The sequence below is a fragment of the Emydura macquarii genome, unplaced genomic scaffold (genome assembly GCF_026122565.2).
Source record: "Emydura macquarii macquarii isolate MOO-44397 ecotype Brisbane River unplaced genomic scaffold, CSIRO-AGI_Emac_v2 contig_2768, whole genome shotgun sequence".
Taxonomy (NCBI): domain Eukaryota; kingdom Metazoa; phylum Chordata; order Testudines; family Chelidae; genus Emydura; species Emydura macquarii.
In genome coordinates, this window is record NW_027132905.1 from 26475294 (window position 1) to 26493637 (window position 18344).

The 18344-nt window shown below is 38.6% G+C and overlaps 1 protein-coding gene across 1 annotated transcript in view; it reads left to right on the forward strand.

Annotated features, from left to right (window-relative positions):
* Positions 1-18344, forward strand: part of RANBP17 (RAN binding protein 17) — a 259916-nt gene that overhangs the window by 28833 nt on the left and 212739 nt on the right. The window contains exons 8-14 of the mRNA XM_067566736.1: positions 365-438; positions 1274-1393; positions 2462-2608; positions 2971-3143; positions 6543-6736; positions 13552-13657; positions 16937-17072. Coding sequence (XP_067422837.1) covers positions 365-438; positions 1274-1393; positions 2462-2608; positions 2971-3143; positions 6543-6736; positions 13552-13657; positions 16937-17072 — 950 coding nt within the window. The remainder of the gene's footprint in view (positions 1-364; positions 439-1273; positions 1394-2461; positions 2609-2970; positions 3144-6542; positions 6737-13551; positions 13658-16936; positions 17073-18344) is intronic.

Sequence of the window (18344 nt, forward strand, 5' to 3'; positions counted from 1 at the left end):
AGGCACAATCAGGTCTACTGGGTGTGTATGTGTGAATTAACTGGTGTTTAAGTGATCAAAGTGCTTGCTCAGCTGTTCTCCGCACTCTATCCCAGTATGACAAAGTGTTGCATGACTTGCTGTGTAGTGAAAGTTTTTTCTTTTGATGTATAGAACCGTTTAATTATGCTAAAAGAGCATTACAATATCTTAGAAACTATATGTTTTGAGCTGAGCTATTTAGTTCACTTATGTTAATATTTTGTTCTTTAATCAGAATTGCACCTCATTCTTAGCTCTTTTATGAAAAATAAAAACAATTCTGATGATAGATATTTAATTATTACTGATAAACAGTGATCAAAATGTCTTTTTTTCCCCTCAGTTTTCCTAGAACCGGAGACCTTGGACCTATTTTTTGATTTGTATCATTCCTTTCCACCAGTTCTGTCTCAGTTAGTAAGTAAAGCTTAATGATTTACATTTTAATCATTACTAAAAACCAGTTCTCTTTCGTATATTTATTAAACATACAGTCTAAACTTTTACTCCCTATCCATCCACAATGATGTCTTTGGTGCCACCTGCATATAATTTGGGTCATTCCTTGTAAATGGAGATGTGAAATTATTTTTGCATGTTTAATATCTTCTGTAATCTCACTGTCATGATTTGCCATTTGAGATTTAAAATGCACACACAAAATACTTTAAAAGAATATTATTAAAGATGCAAAGTCAAACACTTGGAAGGTAGGAGATGCCAGAATTAAGGTTGCTTGTGCACCCTTAATTCGATCTTTAACGTGTATGCATTGTGGTACAATCTTTAATTATGATTGTACAGTATTTTATTCCCAGGATTGCTGCCTCATTCAGGAGAGGCTCCCTACCACTAGCTCCACGTTTCCTTGCCCAACCAGTCGTAGCCTTCCCCCCACCAACCTCCAGTCACAGTTTCTATCCTTCCCCCATCCCCTCTTCCAGTTCCAGTCTCACCAGTCTCCTTTTACCTAGTCTCTCTCTTGGACAAAGCTGAATTCTTTTTGCTGACACTTTCCCAAAAAAAATTCCACCTGAGACAGACAAGCACCGTGGAAAATTTTAGCCAAATAGTTCGTTTAGCAGTTATAAGGAACAGAAAAAAAGGATCCTATAATGGGAGGTGTCAGGCAACTTGAATAATAAGTGGTGCAACAGGCCTGGGAAGAATCCTTCCAAGCACCAATGGGAAGACAATGGGTCAGGCAGCAGAGATTTTCTGTTTTAATTTTACATTTTTTTTCTTTTTTTAGGCACTTTCCTGTTTAGTTCAGTTTGCTTCTACAAGGAGATCTTTATTTAGTAACCCTGAACGTGCCAAGTATCTTGGTAATCTAATCAAAGGAGTGAAAAGAATCCTTGAAAATCCTCAGGTATTTTTGTTTATTTTTAATTCTTTGCAAATGTTAAAATTATTTGTGAATTTCTGTGCCCGTCACATCCGTGTTGCCTGTCTTAATCCCTCATGACCATCTTCAAGAGGCTTTCCTTTAATCTTCCACCCCTTCTGTATTTTCTTAACCAGAAATCATTTTAGCACTCTGTTCATACAAAATAAGTTATGCACAACAGAGTTGTCATCTGTTAAATAAACAATGTTTGAAGAGATGTTCTGCTATTGTCTTGGCCGCACAGGAAGAAAGACAAGGAACAATTCTTTCCTTAATCGTTTCCACTTACTTTGGAGAGCTGCTGTCAGCCCTTCTCCTTCACAACCTGGTCCCAGCCAGCCTGTTGCTGGGACCGCATAGCCTCCCTCATGTGAAGGTAAAGGGGGACTGAAAAAAGCATGGGGGTTGTCTCCCTGCTGTACCAGAGGTTAGGGTCCCCCAACCTCCTTTCTCTAGCTTTCTTTAGAGGATGCCTCTCCTAAATCCACTTCCAACTTCTGATTATCCCCTCTGCAACAAGTAACTGCAGTGGACACCTGCTACTTAGTTGTGACATCTTGACCTAACCACCTTACCTATCTCACTGGCTGACCAGCATGGGGAAGACAAAAAATACCCATTCTGCCCCAGCCAATCTGGCAGTAAGGAAAAAATTCCTTTCCAGCCCCAAGTAAAAAAGGGGACTAGTGCAAGCCCACAGCAGATCATAAAACTGGTTCTGCTTGGTGGGAAGGTAGGTGCTGCTAATCAGAGATTGAAGGAAACAAGAGAATTCTTTCAGAAATGCAGGGGTATAAATACCCTGCCCCTGTCCTGGTGCATATGGTGGGTGAGTGATTCTCCCGGTCCAGTCACTTCCTTTACCCCCCTTGTCTCCACTGAGGTAAGTCTGTCTCCTTCCTCCCTCTCATAACCAAAATACAGCAAGGACCCATAAAGGAAGACCTGTCCTCTTTTTCCTACTGCCCAAAGAGTCGCTGCATTCAGTTGCTGTGAGCATATTGGGTTAATCTGGTGATTTTTAAAAACTTTGTTTCTTGTGTAATTTAGGGTTTATCTGATCCGGGTAATTACCATGAGTTCTGTCGTTTTTTGGCTCGATTAAAGACCAACTACCAGTTGGGAGAACTAGTAATGGTGAAGGATTACCCGGAGGTTATCAGATTGATAGCGAATTTCACTATTACTAGCCTACAGGTAAGGATATATACATCCTTAAATCCTTGACAGATACAAGATTTCGTTTTTGGGGTATTTTTGTTTTGGGGTTGGGTTTGTATTCATTTGATGTTATTTTACTAGAAAATGTACTTTGTTCCAAGTTTCCCAATAATGTAACTTTGTAACTTGTAAACTCTTCATCTTTGGGCTCATGTCTTCCCTATGTGTTTGAGCTAACATGTATAGTATAATGCAGTGGGGCCTTGATTCTGATTGGGGTATTTGAGCACTTCCTCAACATAAATAATACTGATAATAAAGATAAGATTTGTATGTTCGTAACTTTTCACACTGGGATAAGATATACTCTAATTAAAATCACATTTGTTTCTTTGTAGCACTGGGAGTTTGCTCCAAACAGTGTTCATTATCTGCTAACTCTGTGGCAAAGAATGGTAGCATCGGTACCTTTTGTGAAATCAACAGAACCCCACCTCTTAGATACGTATGCCCCAGAGATCACAAAAGCATACATTACTTCTAGACTGGAATCTGTACCTGTAGTTGTAAGGTAAACCTTCTTCACTATAAATAGAACTTTGCCATTTCAGAGTGCCGATTAGCTGGCATAGTATTCCTACTGTTAAGTTGTATTGATCTTAAAACAAAAGCACAATGGCCTTGATTTTCAAGTCAGCTACATTACATTATGTTCATTGACGTTAGTAATCATTACTGTTTTACACTGTTGTGAGATCAGAATTTGGCTGTTTCTTAAAAGCAAAAATGAAACTTGAGTTCAAGTTGCTTTTTTCCAGACCTCCCCTTATTTTATAACAAGATTCTTGCCAGTTATAATCCAATATCTAAAATATTTTTGGTTCTGAGCCTCTCCTGCCATCAAAGAGGGAGCTTCCTGGGGTCCCTCAAGGCATCAGGGAATGAAGTTAGCAAAGGAATCTCACCTGATAATGAAAGGGTGGGAGACAATAGAACAAGATGAGGTGGCAGAATTATTTTAAAATGTGGTTCTGCTTTGAAAAATGACTATAAAGAGATCCCATTTTACTCAGCACATCTGCTCCCTGTTGTATTTGGAGTTGTAGCTGCTGATTTTAATACAAAAAATAAGCTATGCACTTTTTTTTTTTTTTTTTTTTAATATTTATTGCTCTTTTCTCCACATGGCCAATAGAGCTAGGAGAGATTGAACTGGATTTTATTCTGATGCATGTATAATCAACAGAATTGTTAACTAAGTTCCACTTGCAGAATCTCTTTTGTTGTTGATGTGTGAACTAGAAGAAAGCCAGCTTTACTTTGCAGGACTTGTGGTTAGGCAAAAAAGAAAATCTTTTACTTGTAAACTGAACATATTCTGTACAAAAGTAACCAATAGACAAAAAATGGAACACCACTATGCCTTTTTTACAGTCACTTTTTAGAGAATAACTGCATTTAAAAAAAAAAAGTTGAATAAAAGGGTTGGTTAACATATTTCTGTACTAAATGCCCTGACAGCTTGGTTAATGAGATACAAATCTATGCTGTTTCTGTCTCATTTTTTGTTTTGCAGTACATGTTTAAGTGAGCACTGCCTTCATTTGCTAAATAGATTTATGCTTATTGTCCCAGCTAGTAATTCTTATTTACTGACTTGACATTTTATAGCCAAAATCCCTATTATTTTTTAGACAAATTTACCATACAATCACAGCAAATAAAACACCCAAAGAAAAAGCGTGTTTTGAATGGCTAAAAATGTTTAATCCTCCTTCTTTGGGGGCCTCTGTGCATTCCCACTTACAGGATCTAGTTCCTCTAACATCAAGCTGTGAAACTGTATAATTAATCCATGTCCCCCATGGGGTGCAGTAGTGCTCTCATGCTAGGATGCTGTCATCATATCAGTCTGTACGAGGAATCGCACTACCCCAGCCATCTCCGTTCCTTTGCTGCAAGACTTAAGTGGAACTACTTCTCAAGTCTGCGAGCAGGTTAGCCTATCCTTTTATCATATTAGTCAGTCAGCATATTAAAGTTAGAGTAGCATTATCCCCGAGGCTGTGTCAGGTCCTGAACTCTGTATGGGGTTCAAAATGTGTGTGACCTGCTCAACCATCTTTGCTGAGACAGACACACATGTTTGGTGCCTACAGTGACTGGGACAGGCTCATAGTCTAGCAGAGCACAGTTTGCTGTGCTGTCTTTTCTCAGATCAGAAGGGACAGAAAGTTAATACTGCAGGTGCACTTGGTTTCCTTGGACCATCCTAGTATTCCTTTGGGAGTTTTGAGGTCCACCTCTTTGCCAAGGTCTTCTGTAAAAAAAACCTGAGATGCATTTTGCTGCCCCAGCTTCAGTGCCCTCCTCGTCAGGCCTGAGATTGACCTTCCTGAGACAAATGCTTACTTGGGCTGGGCTGTCCAGCGCTGCACGCTCTATCCAAACAGGCTGCATTGCAGTCTTTATTGGCACCACACATTTCCTTGGTCCCCTCCCAGCCAGCACTAGTCAACATCGCTACTGAGAGTAAGGCTTCCAGATCTCCTCGGGACCCTGTTCCAGGGAAGAGAAAGGAAAAGAGGAAGCATTTTGATCTATGAAAGTAGCCTAAAGAGAAACAGAAAAGGAGTCATGGTTCTTGGTCTTCTCTATTGATGCATGTCCGCTGTGGCGACTGCTTACCTCTTTTAACATTACTCTTGGGAGACCTTCTAGCTGTACCTCTAACAGCAGGGGAAGAGAATGTACAGGCAGACATTCTTAGCAGGAAGTCTTACAACTAACATAAATGGTCCCAAACTGGTCAGAGGTATCCTCATTCTTCCTCAGGTACAGTCAATCACAAATTAACTTAGTGTCCAGTCATAATGCCAAGTGTCATCTACTGCACCAATGCTAACAGAAATAAGAAATATTTATCGGATGCACTCTTACTGAATTGGAGCATTCCTCTCTCAACCTTCCCTCCCATTCCTTTGACACCCAAGGTCATAAGGAAAATCCAAGAGCGCAGAGCCAACATCATACTGCTAGTATGAACGTGGCCTTGGAAGTATTGGTATGCTTTTGTCTAGAGAAATGCTGGTTTTCCGTTGTTCCCTGATCTCCTTTCTCAGTGACAATGGATGATTTTTTCATTTATAGCCTCTGCACCCATTACAGTGTTACATAAAGAAGTCATTTTGAGACCTCACCCTGGCCTTATACCTACAGTGATGTCAAATTTTCATCTGTTACATAATATCTCCCTTCCTGTTTTGTTCTTCAGATTCCCGGCTATCCAGTGAGGTCCTGCTTCTATGGCTTAGATGTTGAGCATTGTTACTCCTTAGCTAAATAAACAGTATCTCTTGGCTTAAAGATGGGTTCTGCTAGGGCCAAAGCTGCCTCTGTAGCTGTCTGAGATAGGTTCCTATTGTAGAGACTTGCAAAGCAGCAACATGGAGTTCTGCATATACTTTTCATTAAGCATTATTCATTGGACTTGGCATTACGATCTAACGCTCAGTTTTGTAAGACATGGCCATAGCCCATTTTTGCTTAGAATTCTTTGTCCACTGTCCTCCAATGGGGGCACTGCTTGCTACTCTCTCATAAGTGGAAATGCACAGAGATCCTTGAAGATGAAAGTGGGAGTATTTACCAGTAACCACTGTTCTTCAAGAGTTACCTCTGTGCATTCACATTGCCCACCTGCCTTTCCCCTCTGCTTCTGAGTTTTTTGTGTTTCAGGACTCTGTAGGCTAGGGGAAGGAACAGGGTGGTATGCTCCCTTGTATGTATTAAGCCAATGATGACATCCCAGCATGAGAAGGCTACTGGACTGCCCAGAAGACATGACTTTATTATACTGTTCTGGAGCTTGACTCCAGAGATGATAGATATCACAAGTGTGAATGCACAGAGGCAACTGTTAAAGAACAACAGTTACTAGTAAGTAACCCCTCTTTTATGTGTATTGCAGAGATGGGTTGGAAGATCCTCTGGATGATACAGCTACTGTATTTCAGCAGCTGGAGCAACTCTGCACAGTCAGCAGATGTGAATATGAAAAGACCTGTGCACTTCTTGTACAGTTGTTTGACCAAAATGCACAAAACTACCAAAAGCTATTGCACTCTTCTAGTAGGAATCCACTAGAAATCACAGTCCAAGAAGGTGAGTATTTATTTCATTTATGACTGGGTCTGCATTGTGCTCTTTTATGTGTACTTGCAATGGTGCAAAAATTATCCATGTGTGTATGAGAGGGAGGAGATGTGATTAGGTGGCCGGAGTAAATGTCTGGAAAGTGGTAACTCTTCAGTTCTAATCCTATTTCTGTTGTGCTTAAGTCAGTTTGGGCCAAATTTTCAAAAGCTCCGGTTTGGAGTGTCTCAGTTTTTGGATTCCCAGTTTTAAAACCTGAAGGTCTGACTTCCAGAGATGACGAACATCCACACTTCAATTAGAAGGCAGGGGGAGCTGTGAGAACTTATCACTTCTGAAAACTAGGCTGTAGGTTTCTCAAATTGGATACCTGAAAACTGAGGTACCTAAACTTGATAGCCACTTTTGAAAAAAGTAGGCCTTGACTTCTCTGGTTTGGTTGCCTCATGTGTAAAATAAATAAAATGCTAATTATCTTTACTTCCCTCTGAGTTTTGTGAGGATTAATTAGTAGTATTTGAAAAGCATTTAACTATAAAGAATTAATGTATGTAAATTGTGCAATATTCTGTCCTTATGTAATTTTATTACATAGATTAATTGTTCCTATCTGTGCCTTGTTTAACTTGGCTGTGTAAATGACTAACTCCTTCCTAGTATAGCTGTTTTATAGTTATTGCATCTTTCCCTCCCAATACAGTTGTTCTTTTACAGATGTGATCTTTTGGATCAGATATTGCCATTTATACTGCTGCTTTTTGCTGACATTTTGAAAATGCGGCGTTCTAAATGGGGAGCCATTTTATTGTTCTTGCTTATGTAACACACATTGTCTGACTCTTTCTCTTCCTTCTATTCCCTGTGTACACCTGTCACTTTCCCTTTGTGGTCCATTAGCAAACTTGCATTGAAAGGCAGTTTTCCCTTGTCTGTATGTAGTGTGTACTTCACAGCTCTTATTGGATTTGTCTACACATAGTGTCAAAGGGGAATGGTCAGTTACAGTAACTCTGAAAGATTCCATACCCTAGTACTTGGGCATAAGAGAACGTTTGGTGCAGTTTAATTCTGTTTTACTCCTTGCAGAAGAATTCGGTTTCTTTTCTGCAAACTAAACACTTCTGTTCAAGCTGAACAATAAATGTTATATCCCCTAGTTATACATACTTTAATTTAGATGTTTAATGGCTTTTAATGTTACAAAATAAGTTAATATTATATTAAGATCTCATTTTATTATATTGTCTTGCTCTCTGTATCGATGGTGATGCGGTCATGGTTTACTAAAACAATAATCCCCAAGAAATGGGTCATTAACAGTAGTTAACGATTACTTGTGATCTATGGTAATGACTGATTTCTTTGGGATTATTGCTGTTATAAACCATAATTACAGATTATTACAGCAATAATTATTTTGCTGAAGAAAAAAATGTAGTCTGGCTAAGCAGCTGCAAAAGCAAGTACCCTGAACATTTCATGTAGTGGAAGTAGAGAAAAGCAGGAAAAACTGGTTCTGTGCTAAGAGTTGAGACCCTGTTTTCCACAAATGAGAATGGAGAGAAATGGTCATCAGAAAAATAGCCTTTGTTTAAATTTGAGCTGCTTCCATAAGTGTCAGTAACTATTTATATGTTTAAATACAAATTTTGATAGGAGTGTGCGGTTCACAATAGTGGCTCTGCTGTTTGAACCAGGCAGCTCTGAAAAGCAGCTGCTGTTTGCTGCTGTCTTTTCAAATGGCCACTCTTTATTGGGTGGCTTTAGCCTTTCAACTCACTGGAGAAGCTGCTGTTGATGTGGTCATTTCAGCTACACAGTCCTTTAGTGCTTCTGCCTCTAGGTTGGGTAATCTCTGCGCTACTTTAAATTTGCTGCTATTTGTTTTGTAATTGTGGAATATTTTTGCCTGGGTGGGTCTTTTTTGTTTGGCAGTGGTGTCTTTTTTTTGTTTGTTGTTTTTTTGTGGGGAGGCCTCTAAAGAATCACAAATCTAATAAGTTATTGGGATGGTCTCAGCACTCTCCGGAACCCTTCTTAATAATAACAATTAATAATTATAATAGAATTTATATGGTCAAATATAAACACTAACTAATAAATTCTCGTAATACCCCTCTGAAATAGGTAGGTATTCATATTTAAAAAAAAAAAAAAAAGAGAGAGAAAAGTTAAGGCCAAAATTTGCAAAATCATTCAGTAATTATGGTTGCCTCAGTTGTTGCATGTGCAATTTCAGATGTCAAATGTCTGATTTTTTTTTTTTTCAGAGTTGCTGATCAACTGAAGCGCCTATTTACTTCAGGGATTACAGGTGTGCAGCACAGAGAAAATTAGGTTGGAAGTGTATCAGGCATCCAAGATCACTGTTCACTTCTGAAAATTTTGGTCTAAGTGACTTGCTTAACGTCTCACAGGGTATGTCTACACTGCAATTGAAACCCTGTGGCTGGCTCCTGCCTGCTGACTCTGGCTCAGGCTTAAGGGGCTGTTTAGCTGTGGTGTAGTTATTTGGGCTTGGGCTGGAGCCTTGCTGTAGGACTCTGCAAGGTGAGAGCATGAACGACTACACTGTAATTAAAGAGGACATGAGCCCGAGTCAGCTGGCAAGGGCCAGCTGCGGGTGTCTAATTGCAGTATAGACATACCCCAAGAGTCCAAGAAGAGCTGAGTTAGTGCTCAGGAGCTTCTGGTTGAAACAACTGGTCTTATGTTCAAACAGCTGGTCACGCTGCCTTTGTAGAGAGGGGCTCTTGTGCAGTGCATATTTTACCTTTCTAATTCTTAGAAACTTGGAAATAAAATGATTTTCATTGAAATGTTTGGCCATTTGGCAAACATCGTATTTTTTGCTGCTCCTTTGAATTAGCTTGCTTTTGTAATCCGCTTTCTCTGGCTGTACATTAGCCCCATGCCATCACTGATGATTCCAGCAAGTATTTCGAACATAGTTGTCCTCATAGGTGAATTTATATACACCTCCTTCATTGCTTCACGAATGTTTTGTGTAATTACATAGAACAGGGCTGGTCAATGTATGATACCACATATCTTTTTAAAAAACAGATGATCTAGAATCCAGAGGACGTTCTCTTGGATTCTATATTTTTGACATTGGTTAAGTGTAAGTGCCTTAATAGATTAAAGGTTCTTCTTTTTAACTTAAATGTTTCAACAGCAATCACATCAAATCACATAGATTTTTAAGGCAGAAGGGACAGTTAATCTGACCTCCTGTCATATCAGACTGTAGAATTTCACCCAGTTACTCCTGTGTGTTGATTGCTCAATGAGTACCATATCAGCTTGTGAGACAGAATCAAAAAATAACACTTATTTAAAAAATAGGTGTTTGATTTAGTGTGAGGAGTTAATTTTATAATTTATTAGACTAGAAAAAGATACTAACATTTGGGACTATTACTCCACACTGTTTAGATACATACAGTAAAATCTTTGCCGAGAGTCTTACCCCCTGGAGTCTTCAGTCAAAGATCCTCTTTTCCTGGGGCCTGGGGTCATCTGACTCTATCACACCTTTCCTCAAGTCCCCAGAGGACACACTGGAAGGTCCAGGATATGTGCATGAGAAGGGGATGAGGCTTGGGAAACAGATGACAGGAGTGGCAGCCAGTAGCTGTCTGTACTGCATGTAAGCATATGTAAGGCCAGGGATTAAAGATAAGTGTAGAGAGACACTGCCTCCATACAGCTGGTTCTATCCTTCTGTAGGTTTTGGGGGGCTGACTTCCTTGCTTTCTTATCTTATGTGTAGGTGGCAACCCTCCATTTCCCTGACCAAAGAATTTTGAGGAAACTCTGTATTGTGGAGGGGGGGCTAAAATAGGGGTTGCAAAGAAGTGATGGGCTGAGGAAATGGTCCAGTGAAGGGGTTTGAGATGTCTAATGAATTTTAAAGTGTCATCAGTGCTGTCCAAAACTGTAAAATTGTTCATTAATGTTCCTTTGTGCTTTAAAAGTAAACATTAGCATATATATCAATAAGCTTTATCTTCAGGTGATTTGAAATTATATTGCAAAAGTTTTTCCAAAATATTTAACATATAGATCAGAATGGTCTGATATAAATATTTGTATTGAAAATCATATCCCCCTTATTTGTGTTCTGCAGTACATTTTAGTATCTATTTTATCATTGCTTGTGTTCTTCCAATTTGATTACTATCACAGGATTTAGGTATAAGGCCTGATTTTGATGTTGTTTAGGTAAATGAAATGGAGTTATCCCTGATTTAAACCTGTGATAAGTCAGTATCAGACCTTTGTTTTAGACCATAGACGTGCACATCAGAAAGATTTATGCTTCTTAGCTGAGTGGACCTGGGCAGCAGAAAATTCATTGCTGTTCAGTTCTGTACTTTTAGAATACGTCACTTTAAAACTTGGGAACAGTAAATGAAGCTTAGTGATGTACAAATGAAGGACCCAGCTCAGCAAAGAATGTGAAACAAACTTTAAATACTAACATTTTTGCAAATAGCAACTTGCAATACATATATAAAAAACTCCATTATATACTACTTAAAATAATTGTTTTCTATACGTACATACTTTTGGGTAACATGTTTTGTCATGAAGAGATTTAGGATTTATCCAGAAAGACAGAACACACAAATCTGAGAAGTCTGCCTGTTTGTCATTTTTTCTCACCCTCTCTTATTTTACCTCTTCCTTTAATATAAAATATAATATTTTGTCCTCAGTCTCTGCAGAGAAATGCCATGAAGGACAGTATGTGGGCATTAATATGTTGTTTAAAAGGGAAAAAAATTGCCGTGTTTGTGTGTCTAGGTTTTCCTGGGCATTCAGTACTGAAACATGTTTTGGTCAAATCTAAGTCTGCAAGGCCTTGTAATCACTAAGGAAAAAAGGTGTTTTCTGAACTTGAGATATAGTCATATTGAAGACAAGACAGTTTCTGGTTTTCACATGAGTTAAATATGAATTCAAATGAGGTTGAATAAAATACCCTTCCCCCATATCCTTAACTCATGTCTAAACTACCTTGTCTTCTCTGGGATTCTAATTCTATTTTTTTAATTTGAGTTAACAGTACAACTTTTTTCTTAGTGAGGACCCAGGTCAGGAGTAGCTTTGGCGTTGCCTGAGTATTCTGCAGCTTCAAAGCCTTTTGTAGTTCAGGGGACATGTTAATGTGCAACTGGAAGCTCTAACAAGCTGATAAATCTTTTACCATTCAGGTCTTAGCTTGGGCACTGAGGTGACTTCACCTTAAGGGAAAACACTATTCCAGTATCACTATACCTTTTTCCCAGTATAGGGTATTCTTGGTTACTAGAACTCATGATTAAATAAAAATAATATAGTTAGGGCTACCATGGTCTGACTAGGTACCATTATTGAAGTTCTGGGCCTTGTAGTTAAACTACATGGAAGGAAATTAAACTGTCCTAATTTCTGCAACATGGCATTGGATTTTCTGAGTTTTTGGGTTACACGGTTTACAAGATCTGCAGGTACAAAAACTCTTACAATGCTAGCCCTGTAGACCTTGAAACAGTGCTGTAAATGTCTAAGCCCCAGTGGCAATGTATACAGATCTTGTAAACTCATGGGTAGTTGATATGGATCTTGCAAAATTTGCATGTTGATCCTACATATATTCTAATGGTTGGGTTGAACCTGGAGACCCTGTAACCTCTGAAGTGGCAACCCTGTACAAGATTGGCAGAATGGGCCCGAAGAGCTTGTAATGGATAAGCTGCACCTTCAAAGCTTTTAAGCTCTAATGACAGTGCCCACTGACCTTGAAAACTACATGATGGAAAGCTATTCATTTTCTAGAATAGGCAATATTTGACTCTAAGGAGATACAGGCTTTGCCCTTTGTTTGCAAAACTTCTCATTTCATTGGCTCAGAACTAGAGAACTTAGAAACTACTAAGAGTGACGCTGAAGATTTTTAATTCCTTGTTTGGATGAGAGGTAACAAACTATACAGGCTCTGCCTGTGGAATTCACAAATTCTGCAAGACCTGAAGATGGAATCTCTAAAATTAAAAATAATTATTGAGAATAACTCCCAAATGAACTCCACTATCTTTAAACACTTACATTAATAAAACAAATTTGAGTTTTTAGACTAAGCTGTATTTGAGATGAAATGCTAGAAAAAATGAGTCTTGTCAAAAAGCAAAAAATCTTTCATTTTTCCAGCCCACACTTACTTCCATTAAGAAAATACAACAGAAACAACAACTTTTTTGGTTAGAGACCAGATGTGAGAACTTTCAGATAGAAAGAAGCGTTAAAGTTGAGGTGCATATAGCAAAAAATCCACTTAAAATGGAAAACAAATGACAACTTTTAACTATGGAATTGCTACAATAGTTGATATAATCTTTTGAATAAGCTTTCCAGTCATGTAATGATTTGGGCATTGACGAGTCATGTCAGTAGTCTGGATAGAGCTCCTCCATTGCTCTGTTATAGTATTGTGGATGTTTTTCTTAGGCTTACCTCTGAAGCAACTGGTACTGGGCGCTGTCAGACAGAGGATACCGCACAATATGGACGTCCGGTCTGCTCCAGTCTGGCAATTCCTATGTTCATATTTATAGGGTTTTTTAAAGAGAAAAAACCTTACATCTTGCCTGTCCCCTTGTCAATGCAGGATTGTTCCTATGTGTATAATTTTGGTTGGTTTTGTCCAGTCCACTTTAAAATCTTTTAAGGGATGAAGCTTTCACCACTACTCCTGCAGACTCTTTGTATTTCTTACATTAGCAGAATAGAGTTCTGTAATTGCTTATTATAGGGGTTTTATTTCTTTTTAATATTAGGACGCCTGGCATGGCTGGTATATCTTGTTGGTACAGTTGTAGGAGGAAGATTAACTTACACCAGTACTGATGAACATGATGCTATGGATGGAGAATTATCCTGTCGGTAAGTGTATTGTTTAAACAAACCCAGAAAAGGGGTTATGTGATTTTTACCATCTACTGGTAAATGAGAGGTGCCCAAACTTTGCCCAGTTGTTGGATACATTGGCATTTGCTAAACTTAAGGGCTGTACTTAATTTGTACGAAATTGAGCCAATTATGGTCGTGTGGCTCTAGATCTCATGGTGCAGTGTTTTCATCCAGATCTGAGTGGCCAGGCAGTAAGTCGCTTAGGCTAGAATTTCGAAAAGGGACCACTCATTTTCAGTGTCCCAGTTTTTGAGCAGCCAACTTTGAATGCCTGTGACCTGGGCACCTGCACCTACCATTTATTATGTACATGTGCTTTTTTACATAGACATAAAATGGTAGTTTTGCTAAATGTCGGTTATATCATTTGTCCATTTCCTACATTGCTTCCTTCATTTTAATCACATGAGTTTTGCAAATAGGGAATTCAGTGGCAATTGCAGATGCTGAGCACTTTTGAAAATTAGGCAATAGACATTTGAATTTAGACACTCAAAATATGAGGCCGCTTTTAAAAATATGGGCCTTAGCCTGTGTCTTGGGTTTAGAGTTTATTGAAGCACGGACTGGGGGACAGGTTATTGTGGATGACACCATATTCCCTATGGTGAACAGGGGAATGCTACTTGTCCTGGCTTCATACTCCCCACACTTGAAAAAGGACTTTAACGGTTAGAACAGGCTAATGATGCTTGTATTTCCATCCTCATTTCAGGCTTCACTAATCTGCCTTGGACTCTGCATTATTAGTGATGTTCTACTGTATTATTAAATGTGAGGAGTATTTTAAAATACAGATTTTTACATGGCACACCCTCTGGCTTCTTATCCAGATACTGAATATTTCAGACTTAGGAAAAAAGTCACAGTACTTTTCAGAGCAACCAAATTAATTGTGAGAGGATTAGTACTTTAAGAATTAAGTAAGAACAGGAGGAGGAGGGAAATGAGAAGCAAGAGTTGTTACAATTTAGAAACAAAGGCCCAGATCTTTAACTAATGTAAATCCTAAGTAGCTTCTTTGACACAGGTACACACATATACATCAGTTGAGGATATGACCCAAAACCACAATTTTCATGCAAACCTCTGAAGTAGTGAAGAATGGGGTAAGAGTGAGACAAAAATATCACATGCATAAATAAAATTCTTTTCTAAATAGAGCATTTTTCATCATTTTCCATTAAATGTGAACAGTTCTTTACCCTTAAAATAGATTTATTTTGCATTTGACTCCTGATTCTCCTTAGATGTAGTAACTAATGCTTTCATTATATAAATGAAATAACAACGAGAATCCTGTAGCACTTTAAAGACTAACAAATTTAATTTCTGCAGGCATAAGCTTTCGTGGGCTGTAACCCACTTCGTCAGATGTGAGAAATAGAAATCAGATAACAGGTGTATATATATATATACATATCCAAGGCTAAGGAACAACAATGGGGAAGTAGTTGAGGCCTGTTCATAACCATTGATTAGGAGGTGAGACTGTGTGAACAGTAACAATTACTTTTTGTAATGAGATAACCATTCCAAGTCCCTATTTAGACCCAGTTTGATTGTGTCAAGTTTGCAGATCAGTTCAGGCTCAGCAGTTTCTCTTTGAAGTCTGTTTTTGAAGTTTTTTTTGTAGATGTATGGCAACTTTCAAGTCATTTACAGAGTGTGCTGGGAGATTGAAGTGCTCTCCGACTGGTTTATGGATGTTTCTATTTTTTATGTCTATTTGTGTCCATTTATTCTTAGTGACAGTCTGGTTTGGCCAATGTACATGGCAGAGGGCTTTGCTGGCACATGATGGCATATATTACATTAGTAGATGTACAGGTGAATGAGCTCTTTATGGTGTGGCTGATGTGGTTAGGACCTGTGATGGTGTCACTAGAGTCGATGTGTGGGCAGAGCTGGCAACGGGGTTTGTTGCAGGGGTATGTTCCTGGGTTAGTGTTCTTCTTGTATGGTGTATGGTTGCTGGTGAATATTTGCTTCAGATGGGGGGTTGGGGTAGGCTGTCTGTAAGGATAGGTCTGCCTCCCACAGCTTGAGCGAGTGAGGGATCATCTGCTAGGATAGGTTGTAGATCCTTGATGTGCTGGAGAGATTTTAGTTGGGGACAGTAGGTGATGGCCAGTGGTGTTCTGTTGTTTTCTTTGTTAGGTCTGTCCTGTAGTAGGTGACTTCTGGGTACCTGTCTGGCTCTGTCAATTTGTTTCTTCACCTCTCCAGGTGGGTATTGTAGTTTTAACAATGTTTTATGGAGATCCTGTAGGTTTGTCTCTGTCTGGAGGATCGGAGCAAATCCGGTTGTATCTTAAGGCTTGGCTATGGACAATGCATCATGTAATGTGTCCAGGGTGGAAGCTGGAGGCATGAAGATATGTATTGCAGTCATTTGGTTTTTGGTATAGGGTGGTATTAATGTGACCATCCTTTATTTGTATTGTAGTGTCCAGAAAGTGGATTTCTTGTGTGAACTGGTCTTCAAAAACAGACTTCAAAGAGAAACTGCTGAGTTTGAACTGATCTGCAAACTTGACACAATCAAACTGGGTCTAAATAGGGACTTTGATTGGTTATCTCAGTACAAGAAGTAATTGTCACCGTTCACACATTCTCACCTCCTAATCAATGGTTATGAATAGGCCTCAATTACTTTCCCATTGTTGTTCCTTAGCCTTGGGGGTGTGTGTGTGTGTGTGTGTGTGTGTGTGTGTGTGTGTGTGTGTGTGTGTGTGTGTGTGTGTGTGTGTGTGTGTGTGTGTGTGTGTGTGTGTGTGTGTGTGTGTGTGTGTGTGTGTGTGTGTACACACCTGTTATCTGATTTCTATTCCTTACATCTGACGAAGTGGGTTACAGCCCACGAAAGCTTATGCCTGCAGAAATTAAATTTGCTAATCTTTGAAGTGCTACAGGACTCTCGTTGTTTTTGCTGTATACAGACTAACATGGCTACCCCTTGTGGAATTATATAAATGCTGTACTAAGAAAAAGAACACTTTGGAAGCTGACATAAGTATAAAAATGTATTTCAAGTGACAAAGCATAGTTTAGCAAGAAGCCTGTTGCTGATGTGCAGCTGTGAGTGGTGGTCATTTCAGTAGTTTATGAAAGGAAATGTAAGGAAGGAAAGTAACAAACACCAGCTTAGGCACAATCGTAATCACTGATGGACCCATGAGAAATTAGCTGTCTGAATATCATTTGTTTCTTTGAAAATTCCTTCTGAGAATGTTTTCCCTTGACATTAAGAGTTTTTCAGCTGATATCCTTGATGGATGCCCAGTTACCACGGTCTAGTAATGAAAAAGTAGAACTCGCGATTCTCTGGTTTTTGGATCAATTCCGTAAAACATATGTGGGGGACCAGCTCCAGCGCACCTCAAAGGTAAGTCTTTTCAGCAAACAAGGCGTGTGTAATTAAAATGAAGAAATCTGTGTAAGAAATGGACTACGAATGTATTGTCAGTGTTTGTGTAAAAATACATGCCAGAGTGAAAACTGTAGATGTTAGCTGATGAATATTAAATTTATAGATATTTAATTTATTCATTTTTGGTTGTCTGAGAGGATTTACCACCTTGTACATGCCAGTGTTTGGCATGCAGAGAGTTAATATTTTTTAACAGTTGTATTCATTTAACAGTTTTAGGTTACTTTTGCATTTCAGTTTTTTATTTCAAACATTTAACTGGGTTCTGCTATATTGTGTTATATTTCACAGCTGGGTACACAAGATTTATTCTTTTAATAGTTCTTTTCTTTTGACAGTTATTCATTTATGCAGTTTCCACTGTATTTCTCACATTACTTGGCTTTTCTGCATTTTAAATAGGGAAGAGAGAAAAGTAAGATGCATTCTTGGAAGAAGCAGCAGTTAATTCACCTTAACTGTAGGGGACAGTCATAATATAGATGTTGTAAAGAGAGCATCAGTAAGACAAGATCAATTGATCTTGAGAAACATTGAAGGAATTTTCTTTGAGCCCCAAGCAAATCTTTAGCAAGACTTTTGACAGTGACTAAGATTTTGTTTTTACTTATGTAGTATTGTACCCATGTTTTCTGGTGAACAGTCCCAAACCAAAGAATTCTTTTATCCCCTTTGGTATGAATCATATTTCAGGGTTATTGAATGTCTCCTTACTTTGATATTAAAGACTAAAGTTTTATACTATGCTGAATTACTTTTTCACGGAAATTTAAGTGTTGCTTCAATTGCCAAAGCTGGTTTGTATTTTTTAAATATGATGCATTACTTTATAATATTACGGTAACAGATTCTGATCCTGCGCCTGTTTGAATCTGACAAAATTCCCATGGACTGAAATTCAGAGGAAGCAAGATTGTCATAATCATTCTGATCAATAATATTTGATTTCTGTCTGGTGGTAAATAAATGTATTCATGTCCTAATTCTCTTTTGTGTGTGTGGGCTCTTGTTGTTTCTGCTGGTGCTGAGTAGAAATAACTTGTTAATGCATGATGGAGTATTGTATGCTGCATTAGGCTGTCATGGTTTTTTAGCACCCTCTCCCAGCCAATCTAACAGAAGCTGTGTCTTCCTTTATTAGCTGATGTAGGGATAGTGCTGAAGTACAACTGGAGAAAGAATTTGGGTCTGGGTGAAATGGTATCCTAAAAATGAAGTACTAACATT